Genomic DNA, 14,432 nt, shown 5'->3' on the forward strand with positions numbered 1-14,432 from the left:
AGAGGAAGAAGGGAAGGGCTATGGAGGACACGTGGCTTGTTTTTGACTTTGGTTTATTTAAAAAACAAAAAGCCAAAAAAAAAAAAAAAACCAACTTTATATACAAAGTCAAACTGAAACCACGGATTATGGAAAGAGGCGAGACTTATGGGGGGAACAGGGAAAAAGGCTGGGCCAGAGCCAATACCACATTCTGAACATGGGGAGGTGCTGGTTTCTTCTGGCAAGTCTGGGGTGGCTAGAACACAGTGCTCTCTGGGAAACACAGCCCAACACCAAGAGTTTGCTAGCACGGACTCCATTCCTGCGATGGCCAAGGGAGACCCTTCCCCCAAGAACCTGCTCCTGGACCTAGCAGGATTTGTGCCATCCGGAGGAAGGGCTCTTACCCGCCCCCGCCAGATTCCACGTCTGTTTCTTCAGTTTATTGGCATCAGACCTTATGACATACTTGAAAAGCCTTTTCCTCCCCTGTCTTATTCTAAACTGGAAAAGGACAGGAGAAAGCACAAGACTAAAGGGCCCCAGGAGAAATCCCAAGGTGGAGGACAAAATGACATTCGAGGGGTGCAGAAGGTGTTGGATTTAGTTGTTAAGTGGAACCAGGGTTCCCCACTCATCCATCCCACATAGCGCAGACCCCACCCTGACGGCCTGAGCTCCTCTACAGAGGCTGAGCACAGGGGTCAGCCACCCCTGCCCATGGCTCCCAGGTCCTGCTCCAGCTGCTTTCTGGAACCAAAAGGGCTCGAACGTCAGCAGGCTCCATCGCTGACCCCACGGGAGGGCAGCTGCTGCACCAGGCCCCTTCAGTTGCTAGGTGCCGGCTCCTCCTTCTCTACCCAGCTGTCAGCCTGTAACGAGAATCAGGACTTGAGGAGGAAGGGCCAGGACGGGGGTGCCCACCAACCCCCCTTGCTAGGAGCAGGCTGCAGCAGAGGCCAGACTGACCCCCATCCCCAGAAAGGAGCAAGTGGGGAAGCCGAGGCGAGGTGTGGGCAAACTGGGGTGGGGGCGGGAGGGGCAGAGCGGTGGCTGGCTATCGTCCTCACAGCCTCCCAACAGGACACCGAGCCGGCCTGGCTCTCCCCCGGGTGGAGAGAGGGCTCACCTTCTCAACCATCCGCTGCATTTCCAGCTGCAGGGGGGTCAGGCGCCTCCGGAACTCCTGGAGCAGCCGTTGCAGCTGGTTCTTCTGGCGCTCGGCCGTCCGGGCCGTCTCCTCCGCCTCGGCCAGCCGGCTGCGCAGCTCCTGCATCTCTGCCGCCAGTGTCTTGTTCGTCACCTCCGTGGCTGAGAACCGATTATGGCTCTCCTCTGGTGGAGGGAAATGGCAGAAAGACCCCTGCTAAGGTTGAGTGTCGCAGCCCAGGGCAAGAGGCCCGAGGCGTGAGGAGCCTATGAAGACACACGTCTGCATGTCCTATCCTGGTTGGGTCCCTGCAGCCGCAGGCCACTCACCCAGCTTCAGTTCCAGTGTGTGAATCTTGTTCTCCAGGTAGAGCCGTCCGCTGTCCTGCTGCTCCGCACGCTGCAACAGGTTCCCCACGTTGATGAGGCTGCCGTTGTGGGACACCAGGCCTTTGTGTTCCGTGGGAGCAGCACCTGGTTTTGCGTTTTTCCCCGAAGGAGGTAGCAGGTCCAGGTTTCCTAGAAGGGGCCGTGAAGATTTAGGGAGAGGTTCTCAGGAGAAAGCAGCCTGCCCTGCCCGTCCTCCTGGGAAGGCTGCAGGGCACTCCTCAGGACGCACCGAAGAGCACCTCCTCGGGAAGCCCGGCGTCTGTGCCCTCCTGGCGGCTGTACTGAAGGCTGCGGTACTGGCAGATGTTCTGGGTCACCACCCTGCTGACCAGCTGTTTGGCCTACAGAAAACACACACCGAAGAAACCCACTGACGAGAAGGGGCAGCCCTCGCCCCTGTGACATGCAAGCACCCTGAGCCACCCATGGGAGTGCATGCACAGGCGCCAGGGGAGGCCATCTGAGGAGGCCTGAGGGGATGTAAGAGCAGGCACCTGCTCTGCACTGAGCCGGAGCCCAAGGGTGAGCAGGATTCTCTCCAAGTCCCGCCGGTGCAAGTAGCCACACCAGTTGGCGTCAAAGAAGACAAAAGCAAGAAGACAGTCCAAAGGGAGCACGGCAGAGGGGTCCAGCTCCTTGGGCTGCAAGATAAACAAGGATGAACAAGATTTACAAAGCATTCTCTGAACAGCGAAATCACCCAGGAGGTAACCCCCTGAAAAAGGAGCTGACATCATCACACCCGGGTACCCCTTCCAGCTGGAGATGGGAGCCCTGGGCCACTTGGGCACCAGGGGCTGTCACACACACACAGGAGCCGAGTGTGCTCCTGCATCAGACACCGCCCTGGTTCGCCCAGATGGAGCTACTAAAGCATCCCGGATCCTGTGAAAGTACCACTCTGCAAGCCAAGAACCACATTTGTCTTTTGTCGGTCAGAGGATGCCAGGAGTCATACGGTAAAGTCTCCCCATCCCAGCAGTGAGTCAGAGGCCTCGCTAGGCTTCACTGTCAGTGGGGCGGGGGGAGCAGGAAAGAGGTCTCACCATGTCCTGAAGAGAGGAGAACTCCATCTCTGATTGGTTCGAGGCAACCGACCGCACCTCTGAATCTTCCAGCTTGGCTCCTGCTACAGGAAGCCCGAGGTAAGCAGGGAGCAAGGAGACCCCTCCCTCCCCCCGGGGCCCAGATGCACAGCCATGACAGGAGAGCACCAGCTACAGAGCCAGGAGGCTGCTGCGTGATGCCAGAACGTACCAAACTCTTCTTCGCCGTCATCCCTTAGAAGGAGCAGCTCTGGGTCAAGGGCCATCTCACAGAGGTCCTCGGATGCCTCACCCCGGGGTTTTTCTTCTTCCTCTCCCCCGGAAGACGGAGGTTTGGGCAAAAGCCCATCTTCCTTCTGGAAGCAAACCAAGATGCGAACGGTCACCTGTAACCGCTAACAATGATAAGAGCCGACATTTGTGCGCTGGCCGTGTTTGGGCACCGCGGTAAGGGTTCTCTATACAGTCTGGTTTACTGCGTTGTGACGTGGGGTTCAGAGTGAACTAGGGCAATTCTCAGGCACCTGGCATTCTCTTTAAGAGTCAATTCAGTCCCATAAGAAATTACATTTACTCAATAGCATTTAGGAAGAAGCAGACCCATGCACTTTAGAAAGCATTAAGAAAATGCAGTGTGCTAGTTAACCATCAAGGAGCCAAAACCCCTGTCCTCAGAGCATATTAACTTCTGTGCTGCCGTGGCCCGTTGGCCACACTTCCAGGCCCACCTCCCTCCCAGCACCCCACCTCCTGGCTGTGTGGCCATGTGGCAGAGTGCAGTGCCCTGCTCCTGAGGACGTGCCAAGGCAACGGGGTGCATGCAGGCAGTGAGGGGACAGTGAGAAGAGCCCCGCAGAACCCCCCCAGCAGCGCTCAAACCCGCTCGGCACTCCCGTGTGCAGCCCCAGTGCCCAGGCAGGCAGCAGAAGTACTCACCGGTGGGGCGTCTGACTCGGCAGCTGTGCCCTCACTCTGTACCTCATCCTTGGGCTCCTTGGCAGCCTCTTCCTTGACTGCTTCTTCTTCCTTGGCTGCCTCCTCCTTCTCAGGTTCAGGCGGAGCCACTACCTTTTCAGGAAGGCTCAGCAGCATTTTATAAATCCTATAGCCAAAATCCCTCTGGAGCATCTCCAAAAACAGCTCAGCCAACACCATCACCTTGTGGAAGAGACAACAGCAGCCCGTGAGCATCTGGAGAAAGGGAATGTTCCAAGCCCTCCATCCCATACACCCTGCCACACAGCCCTTCCAGACCCCTACACCTACTTCAAAAGAGATCCTTTCTTTTGGCCTCCGGTCTCTACAATGCTATGGAGGGAGAGGTTTACACAGCCAGGGCGGGCCATGACAGCAGGTTCTAGAGGGGGTGGAGGGGCCTCGGGGAGATCAGTGTCCATTTCCTGCTGTGTGGTGGCCTCCGGATTCTCCGCATTCTGTTTAGAGGTGTCTGCTACTTGCTCTGATGTATCAGCTGCCTGCTCCGGAGGCTCTGCTTCCTGCGACAAAAGTCAAGAGCTATGACCACCTGCAACCAGAGGTCAGGACACCCACTCTGCCCACTTGTCTGTAAGGCTTAGCCTTACCCCAGACACCTCTTGGGCTGGGGGAGCTGCCTCTGCAGCTTTCTGCTGGCACAGGGCCTCCCACTCTTCCAAAGTAGGCATGATGGTCCAGACATCTGGCAAGTACACCACCACAGTCTGGAGCCGTCTTGGGGGACCCGGCTGCAGGTACTGAAACTCAGCAAAGCGCCACCTGCTCACGGCAAAAGGAAAAAAGAAGTCCTGACCCACAACCTTTACAGGTGCTTCAGTTTCCAACCAACATTTAATGAGCACATACTGCACACGCAGCGTTGAAAACATGAAAACAAAAGAGACCAAGTCCTCGAGAAGTGGTTCCCCGATGAGCCGACATGAGTAAGCAGACAATTACTATCCAGGGTGCTCCCAGCACCAAGGACCACTAACGTGGCTGGGGGGTTGCATGTGACAAGCCTTGAAGGGTCGGCTGGCCCTCAACACACATACACCTCCTAGTCATGCTCACAACCAAGACAATCATCTGCAAGGGCTGGAGGGAGGGGTGAGGTAGGCCTGGGGGAAAAGAAGAGTTCTGACAGGTCAGAAAGGCACAGGAACCTGGTCTCCCAGACAGTCGTGCCAATGAGCCACCAAAGAGAAGCCCAGGACAGCCACTCACCACTTTGTGCAGGCGCTCAAGTCAATGCCAGTCTGGGCTTGCGCACAGCGAATGGCAGTGCGGACTAGCACCTGCGGGTCGCCCTTGGGGTCGAGGCCATCCAAAGAGGGAGACCACTCCCCCCCAACCAGCACTGCCTCTTCTTCTTTCCGGCTCAGCAAAAACTGCAAAAATAAATGAGATAAAAAAACAAAAAAACAATTATCTGGATCTCTCACCAGGAGGCAGCTTACCACCCCTGGGGAATGAAAGCAGCAGGATATGGTGAAGAGTCTGCCACACGGGGTGGAAAGCAGGGGAGGATGGATCTCTCCACCTACAAACATGAACTAGCCATGTAACTTTTTCTGACAAGAACATCCTAAGCCATGCTGTCTTTCTGGTAAAATGAGTGGTCATTTCAGTTCTGGGCTCCTTGTTTCTACGAGCTCGTGAACAGGAGCCAGGCTGCTGAAAACGTGACAGGGCCTGGCCGTCATCCAGGACTACCTCCTGCCTCATGAACTCCAGCTCTTACTTTAATCTGCTTCAGAGGATGTTCTGGTGTCTCCCTTGGCTCAGCCAGGTCATCCACAAAGAGCATGCAACAACGATACAGTTCCTCCAGTCCCGGGGAAGAGAGCAGCAGTACCTGTGCAGGGCAGCATGAAGGACACGCTCAAGAACTTTACTGGCCTCCAACCATGGGACAAGGCAGCAGGACCTCAGTCCTCTTACCTTAGAACTGTAAGCGGGGTCACTGTCTGCAGAGGTGGGCTCAGCACCAGCATCTGGAGCTGGCTCCTTCTCAGAAGATACCTGGATGCGGCTTGGAGGATGGAGGGAAAAGGGCTGGCTCAGAGGGAAGGCTGACAGCCAGCTCAGACACACAGCCAGAAAATCGGAGGGCACCAGGAGGCTGCGGTAGCGGCGCTGGAGCTCTAAGAAGTCACAGGTAGGGCTGGGGGAAGAAAGCAAGGGGATCCAGACTGAGCAAAGACCACACTATTTAAAAAATGGAACCATGAAAGACTTGGGGGGAGAAAAAGGGCAAATTATTTTCTAATCTGGGAAGAAGACATCTCTGAATAGAAAAAGATGGATGAGATTTGACCACTAAAATGTTTCAGCCTCTAACAGCAAAGTAAAGTCGAACTGGGAAAGAAAAAACAGAAAAACATTTGCATATCTGACAGCTACGGCTCACTATCTTGATTGAAGAGAAGCAAACAAATTATATCAGGTTCACAAGAAGGTTCACGAGTCTGAGAGAAAACTGAGAAAATGGTCATCAACAGGTACTTACCAGAAAAAGAAAAGACTTAAAAGCCTGTGAACGCCTGCTCAATCTCACTTAGAACTAAAGACATGCAAATCAAAATATTACTTTTCTCCAGAGAGACTGACAAGGACTGAAAAGTTTGGTAGCACAGCACTGCCAACAGCAGGGGGAAAGGAAAACTGAGCACTTCAGGCCCCTCGGGCAAGAATGGAAACCAACACAGCCTCTTTGAGAGAACCGGCAATGGATGTGCAAGTTCAACATCAGACCCTCTGAGCCAGCTACTCCATTTCCAGGAAATGACCTCAGTAAACTACTTGCCCCTGTCCACACGGACTGTTTGTGACAACAATATGTAGGATGATTAAAATGTGGAAACAGAGAGCTGGTGAAATAAATGGTCTATCCATTCAGTGGAATATTGCGTAGGTGGTGAAAAGTATGAGACTAATCTAACAAATGCTAACATGGAATAAATTCTAAGACACATTAAGTGAAAAAGCAAAATCCCAACCAGTACGTACAAGAGGCTTCCAAAGACATGTGTGTGGCTACCTGCTGGCAGTCACATTCTGATTAGCAGGAGGCGCTACCTGCATCCTTCTCCAAGATATGGGGACCATACCATCCTATGAGACTAACCTGGGAAAGCAGCTGGGTTAGCAGGGGGCACAGGACAGGCCCTACCCGGCCCTGCAGAGAGGAACCACTGATGCCAGAAAGGGCAGCAACAAGCCCTCTTTCCCTTGCACCTCGAGGAGGAGGTGCCAGGAGGCTGCCCCCTCCCCTGAGCTCGGGCTTAGGTGAACTTTGCTACTGGGGCAGTGGCCGGAGCCCTGCCTCCACGCTGCTGGAATCACTCATCTGCCTCTGAGTCAATCAGTTCCTAAGCACAATACATAAGCTTGCAGGCCAGAGTCCTCCCATGCTCTGGAGCACTCTAAAAATGAGTCTAAGGTCCCCCTGGAAAACCAGTCCCAGGGTGCTTAAGATCAGGACTTTTCTACCTAAATTAGAACTGGTATTGGGTACCTGGATTCTGACCGGTAAACCTTAAATGATAACCTGGCATAATTATTTCTGGTGATAAAATCACAAAAGCTCTATCAAGGCATCCATGTCCAAGGCACTATGATGGTCAAAATTGGAGATTCAGAAGCTAAAAACTGGGATCCCTGGGTGGCTCAGCGTTTTGGTGTCTGCCTTTGGCCCAGGGCATGATCCTGGGGTCCCGGGATCGGGTCCCACATCAGGCTCCCTGCGAGGAGCCTGCTTCTCCCTCTGCCTGTGTGTCTGCCTCTCTGTCTCTGTGTCTCTCATGAATAAATAATCTTTAAAAAAAAAAAAAAAAGAATCTAAAAATTGTTAGATTAAGAAACAGAAAGGTCCCAGGCGCATGACCCTACACACAAACACACTTATTCTTGCATAGACTGTATCTCATTTACACAAGAAACTGTTACCAGCTGCAAAAGCCTCACCCCCCACCCCAGCCTCACCACTCACCTGTCCACAGTATAGGGAGTGAGATGGACCCGGTAAGGAGGCAGGTCATGCCTTGGTTTCTTAGCACCCCAAGTCTCTCCACCAGCCCGCTGCTTGCGTTTCTTGGAGTCATAGTCATCGCTGGGGGGGTTGATCCATCACCAGGAGGAAGAAACCACAATGTTACATTAAGATTCAATACCTACTGGCCTAAAAGAACTGGAAACAATCTGAATCCCCAACATCAAAGAAATGGATAAAGAAGCCTAGCTAACAGCCATCTAACATTTATAACATTGTTATAAAGTTATTAAAATGGACCTTTAAATACTTATAAACAGAAAACCACCCATGGTGAGCAAAAAGACTAGTACAGGAAAGTATGTATATAGTATTGTCTCAACTGTGCAAAAAAAGCTTTAAAAGACTGAAAAGTAGTAAAGTATTGGGGCACGCCTGACTGGCTTAGTTAGTGGAACATGTGACTCTTGATCCAGGGTTGTAAGTTTGAGCCCCAGGCTGGGTGCAAAGATTACTTTTAAAAAATATATCTTATAAAGTATTAATGATGAACACCTCTGACTGGTAAGGCTTGTGAATAATTTTTTTCTATTTTTCTGAACTTAAAAATTATAGCTAACGTAATTTTTTGAAATGCCAAGATTTTAACTGATTTTTAACATGAGACACGTATATAGCATCATGCAAAGGATTCTATAAAGGAAGTTTTATTAAGAGACAGTTCTTGTAACAAACCCTTAGCACTATGCATTTAAGTCATAAAAACACTAAAACCCTTTGATCCAATTATTCCATTCTTGAAAATATTATCCCAAGGAAGTTAACTCAAAAGAAAAACATAAGACTATGAATAGTGGAAAAAATTCACGCTGAGAGGCGCCTGGATAGCTCAGTCAGTTAAGCGTCTGTCTGCCTTCAGCTCAGGTCATGATTCCAGGGGTCTGTGATCGAGCCCCACATCGGGCTCCCTGCTCAAAGGAGAGTCTGCTTCTCCCTTTCACTCTCCCTCTGCCTCTCTCCCTGCTTCTACTCACATGCTCTCTCTCTACAATAAAAAAATAAAATAAATAAAATAAAATAAATTAAATAAAAAGATTTTACTTTTTTTAAAAGATTTTATTTATTTATTCATCAAAGACAGAGAGAGAGAGGCAGAGACAGGCTAAGAGAGAAGTAGGCTCCCCGCAGGGAGCCCAACGTGGGACTCCATCAATCCCAGGACCCAGGGATCACAACCTGAGCCAAAGGCAGACACTCAACCACTGAGCCACCCAGGCGCCCCCAATAAATAAAATCTTTAAAAAAAAAAAAAAAAAAAAAAAATCAAGCCAAGAATATGAAAACCACATTCAAATCTAGTTAATACTTGAACTTTTAGGATTATACCGCAATATGGAAAAAAATGTTTGATCACTTTAATCACAATGTATAGAAATAATTTGGACTCTAAAGTCAAAATTTTTTAAAATTAAAATTGAAAAAAATTATAAAAAGTATGCTCATACTCAGAAAAATTATAAAAAGTATGCTCATAAAGACCACAAAAGAACATAGAAAAAAAAAAGCAGTAAGTAATTTCTCTTTTCAAAATTGTTTCTAAAGGTCTTTAAGAATGGTAACCTTTACAGGGAATGACACATTTTTATCGTATTTTAACTTTACCTACCTAATAGCATGTACTACATTATACATTTCTATACTTATGACAGTTTCACTACTTTATGGGTTCAGAAGTAAAAACAAAAAAAGAAAAACCTTTAGACCATTATAAAATGCCAGACTGATAAGAGAAAACAAAACCCGCATGTCTCACGAGAGAAAGGAAATCACTGTCAGTTCTTCCTGCCCAGGTATGGCGCAGACTGCAGTCTATTTACCAGAAGGCCTCTGCTCTTCCCTTCAGACCCACCTGTCTTGTTTCCCTGATCATTCCAGCCCTGGGCATCTAAGTTCATTACATTCAACACAAGGTTTTTCATCATTTCTCTATCTGCCTGGCTCATTTCCTGGTTTATTAGCATCTCCATCCGAAAGCTGCCTTGCAATCTTGCCTTTACAGGATGTCAGTACTTGCACGTTTCTAAGAGTCATTCTGACAGCTCTCCTCAGCTCATCCACGACTGGGTGAACACTTCAGTAAAGGCTGTCCACCCCTAGTGACGGTGGATGTCCCACTGAATCCTAGAATTCAATGGCCAGTTTTCTCTCCTCACTGTGAATCGTAAAGAACACATTAGAAAAGTGGTACCAGTGGGAGACATCTCAGTAACCTCAGCAGGATGCTGCGATGGCATCCCGCTGGATATGCCTGTCCAAAAACCTCAGTAGTTCAGTACCGGCAGTCCAACGGAGACACCGTTACCTCCGTTACCTCCCACCACCATTATCCCAAAACCTGAAATTTAAAATAAAACTTGGCTTCCAGTCAAAACGCTAAAGTAGCTGGACTCCTTTGTAAATTGTTGTTCTCCCCGAGTGACCTAACTCCTACTGCTCCCTTTCCTACTTCGCAGCCTCTCTGTACTGACTGATGGTGCTATCTCTCAGCCAGTGGCAAGACCTCCTTTCTCTAGAAGCCACGACGCCAAAGCATTATGGTGAGAATCATGTCACACAGGCCTCACACAGGGCTTGGCGTGTCCAGGACAATCAAATGCATGTGACTATACAGAATTTGAAACTAAAGCACAAAGTCAATAGCAACCATTGATTCCCACCCAGGCTACACTATCCCTCAGGGCACTTGCTGTGATTTGGTAATGATGCCTTTAATAAACCCACAGGATGGGAGAGGTACAAAGTCTGAAAATTGGAGACAGGGAAGATGCACAGGACAAGAGGTGTAGGTGTATGCAAAATATACACCAGTGACTTGAGGACAGAACAAAGCATTTCAAGTAGTGGAAGCACGGTGGAAAACAATCCTGGACCACAGAACCATTCTCCTAGTTAGAGTTCATGATGACCTAGCCCAAGGGAACATCCTTTTGTTTGCTTTGCTTATATTTGCAATTTTCCATAATAAAAAAATTAAAGTAAGGACCGACAGAAGAACTAAAACAAGTCAACAAACTAGCCCAGAGCTTAACTCCTAGGAATATAAGCATAACCTTCTAGGGAGAGAGTAAGGCAGGAGAAGGAACACATGAGCTGGAGAGAATGGGGAGTGTGCTCCCAGCAGTCCCTGAAGCTCAGAGATGATACAGGATGGCCTAAAACACCCCCAACGTCCCAAAGCTACCATGCCGGCTGCACATGTGCCATGAAGCTATTTACATGTTCTAGGCACAGGCCTGGACTTTTGGGAAGAGTGCAACCTATAGACTCTAACGCTAAACTGAGGTGTACAGTGTATATAAAGAAACGTTATACTACAAATTAAGACATACTACAAATTTATACTACAAATTAAGACATTCCCATTTTTTGGACAGTCACCAGTATCTGCATAGTTTGATTTTTGGCATCTCAGTCTTAAGGACAAGAATTAAAAGGGAAATTTCTATATTTTAAAAATTCAGTGTGGTATTTTGAAAGATAAACTATATTATCAAATCCCTGCTGAACCAATTTATAAAGTTCTGACATTGGCATATACATCTCAGTGCATCAACTTATTTCAGGGGAAAAGGCCCAGGATCTAGTTGCAGAAAGAGAATGCTGGTGTCAACAGGTGGCAAAGAGACACTGCTCCTAGAGACAAATAAAGTATCTTCCCTATTTGATCATTCTCTTACCTTCGGCCTTGATCCAATCGTCCGTGAGGGCCCCGAGCAGGAAATCTGTTCAGGTGGCTCAGATGAAGTGTGTGGGATGTTTGGAAGAGACTCAGAGCTACAGAGAAGAAATGGCTGGTGACTCTAAAACCCTACATATCTGCCCAATTTCCCTGTCCCTTTCCTCCAGTGATAAAAGTACCCCCTCCTAGTCTGAGAGTAACCACCTGAGAGTTACAGGCCCATTCATCCAAAATACCCCATAAAGCCACACCCCAACATCCATCCCACCGGTACGCACGCTTCTGAGGAAAGAGCGGAGGAATCCGGTGAGGCTGGAAGATCAGCTGGGGCTGAGCTCCCAGAATCCCTTGCTTCTGGCCCAGGGCTGCCACATGTAGAAGGGGAGGTGCTGGGGACTTCAGCAGGGGCTGTAGGACAGTAACCAGGAAATTCAGGGAATCCTGTGGCTGATGTGCTCACTACCTTGGAAAGATACAGCCCCACCCCTTGACAAAAGTAAGGTTCTTGCCCAGCTGTCAAGGCACTGGGGGTTCCCCCCTCCCCTTTCCAATGCAGACACCAGAAAGACGAATACCTGGTTGGAGAGCGTTTGCACCTTGACAGCATTCCAGGGCACTGCCTGGCCTGGGTTGTATGCAGCCTTCACCAGTACCTTCTCACCCAGCTGGGGCAGCCGGCCCTTCACCACACTGCCAGCACACAAGCCAGGAGACCCAGTCAGGAGACAGACCCTGGCCAAGCCACCTTGACTGCCCCTATGAGGCCCTGCCCATCAAGATTTCGCACACCTTGCATAAAAACAGCAAAGCAATGGCTTCAGAGGGGCCCCACCAGCATGGTGACAGAACTGAATTCAACAAGCATTTCCAGAAAGGGACTAACCTCAAGCCTACCTGAGCTGAAAAAAGACCTCTTCATCCACCACCCCAAAGTAGTCATGCAAGCTGGTAACAATGCCAGTGAAGACCCGCTGCTTCTCCCCACCCTGAAAGAGAATAGTGCAGTTTGAAAGTAACAGCATTTGTCTACGCTCTGCCATTAGCATCTCATCTCCAGCCAAACCCCATCTAGCTCAACAGAGGATGGCATCAAGGGTCACATGAAGGAAGCACACAGAAAGAACAGTCATAATCTACTGCTGGGAGGAGGAAGAGATCACACTGAACCTTAGCTCACAGGCTTCTTCTGGGATTTCCAGTTCTTTAATTCCAAGAAGCACCCAAGAGATTTCAGCCAGAACTTAGGACTCCCGGTCAGAGGTGTCTAGTTACCTCCATCCCGGCCCAGGCCAGGAGCTCCAGGAAGGATGAACATGGCAATGCAAGAATGAAAGCACCAGGCCCCCATGCATGCTGCACTAGTCCCAAGTGCTGAAGCTCACTAGAAAAAATGCACAACCTACCTGAAGGTGCCTGGCATTTTGGGACAGGTCTGTGGCCACAGGAGGAGTGAGCAAACCAGGAGGAGGACCCAGAAGAGATGTTGAAGCTGCGCCTATGTGGACAGAGAAGCAATCTCCAGGAGCTGCACCCACCATTTTGAGCACCAGAGTCCTCCAGAAGGTACGGGGGACCCAAAGGGCAAAGGGACTCGAAGGGGACTCGAAGCGACTCCTCCGCAGGGTCTCACTTGCCACCACTGTGCTCGTCTCCTATCTTCCTATGAAACGTGGGCAGCAAACGGCGCTCCCCCAGAGAAACCCCCAAAGCCACATTTTAAAAGACTAACTCCAAAGCACATCATACCCACTATGGGGCCAAACAGGGATAAAGGTGATCACCTGAGAAGTTGCGTCCCCCTGGAAGCGGGTTGATCCGCTGGCGCTTAAACTGGGACATTGGGAATGCTGTCCTCTTTCAGAGTCTTAGAAAAAAACCTTTAATTGGAAAAGAAAGAAGTTAAGAGCTCAGAGGGAAATTTTCCATCGACTCCCCCCCCCCCCACACACACACACACAGACACCCCAGCCAAAAAGTAACGGAGGATCTTGATGTAGGTGTGCAGGTGGGTGCGGAGAATGAATGGAGGAGCTGGAGAGCACATAAAGCAGGAAATGCAAAAACTACACCGCTGCAGGGTGCCCTCACGGTAGTGTCGTGGTGGGTGATGCCGTCAGGCTGTTTTTAAAGAAAAGGAAACTGAAGCTCGAAGAGACTGAGGCTTGCCGAGGGTCACATCACCAGTCGGTGACAGAGCTGAGCCTCGCACCCAGGTCGCCAACAACTTGGCGCCCCTCTCCCTCTCCGCGGATGCCTGGGGAGACCCCGGTGACACTCATTCATTCAAATACATCCGTCAAAAGGCCCTCCACCAGGCCCGGGAAAATGGAGGAGGCCGGTGCGGGAGAGGAGGTGGTGTGGGCCCTGTCCCCGGAAGCCCGGCCCGTTGTTCCCCGGACCGGCTGCTGCGAAGGGAGCCCCGGGGCCCGGCCGACGCGAATCCGGCAGCGCGCCCGCCCGCCCCGCCGCTCCCGAGCTCCCGAGCGCCCCGGGCCCCCGCTCCCGCCTCAGCAGCCGCCGGCACCGGGCCTCCCGGGCCGGGCCGGGCCGCGGCGGGGCCACCGTGGGAGGACCGAGGCGCGCGGTTTCTCCTCCTCCTCCCGCCCGCCCCCAGGGCCGAGGCCGTTGCCAGGGAGACGGGGCTCGCAGTCCGAGGGGGGCTCGGCCCCTTCCGCGCCCCGTGCATCTTGGCCGCCCGGCCCTCGCAGCCCCGCGGCCGGGGGAGGGGCAGACGGGCGGAGGGGCGGCGGGGGGCCCCCCAACCCACCTGCGGGCCAGGGCCGCGACACCGGGGGGACAAAGACACCCGGAACCACCACAGCCGCTGCTGCCGCCACCACCGGAAGCGCCTCTCCGGAAGCGCGACCACTGGTCGGAAGCTGCCACTCTCCCGGATATGGTCCCTCCCTCCGCTCCACCGACTTCTCCCTTCCCCCACGCCGCCTGCCATCCCGCTCCAACTGTGGAGCGGAAGTGCGCCTTCCCCGATCGGACGCGCGTTAGGAAGCCGGGCCTCGGTGGTGCCCCCGCTTAACGGTCCCATTGGAAAAGTAGGTTCTGGCGCATTGGTTCCTAATCAAAAAAAAAAAAAAAACCGGCAGGAGCAGGACCCCCAAAGAGAGTACCCACCGCCCGACACCTGGCCTCCTGGCGGAGC

The 14,432-nt window shown here is 51.3% G+C and overlaps 1 protein-coding gene across 1 annotated transcript; it reads right to left on the bottom strand.

Moving 5' to 3' along the window:
* Positions 1-36: 36 nt before the first annotated feature.
* Positions 37-14,180, bottom strand: CCAR2 (cell cycle and apoptosis regulator 2). The gene is given in 22 exon segments (XM_025463111.3): positions 37-854; positions 1,112-1,317; positions 1,462-1,650; positions 1,751-1,862; positions 2,016-2,162; positions 2,568-2,650; positions 2,779-2,923; positions 3,504-3,725; positions 3,834-3,868; positions 3,871-4,063; positions 4,151-4,322; positions 4,770-4,933; positions 5,287-5,400; positions 5,487-5,709; positions 7,537-7,656; positions 11,274-11,370; positions 11,554-11,683; positions 11,851-11,965; positions 12,170-12,261; positions 12,679-12,770; positions 13,057-13,152; positions 14,043-14,180. Coding segments are annotated over 21 exon segments (2,754 nt in total). The 5' UTR covers positions 13,115-13,152; positions 14,043-14,180; the 3' UTR covers positions 37-809.
* Between the last annotated feature and the right edge of the window lie 252 nt (positions 14,181-14,432).

Source organism: Canis lupus, chromosome 25, assembly GCF_003254725.2.
Source record: "Canis lupus dingo isolate Sandy chromosome 25, ASM325472v2, whole genome shotgun sequence".
Taxonomy (NCBI): domain Eukaryota; kingdom Metazoa; phylum Chordata; class Mammalia; order Carnivora; family Canidae; genus Canis; species Canis lupus.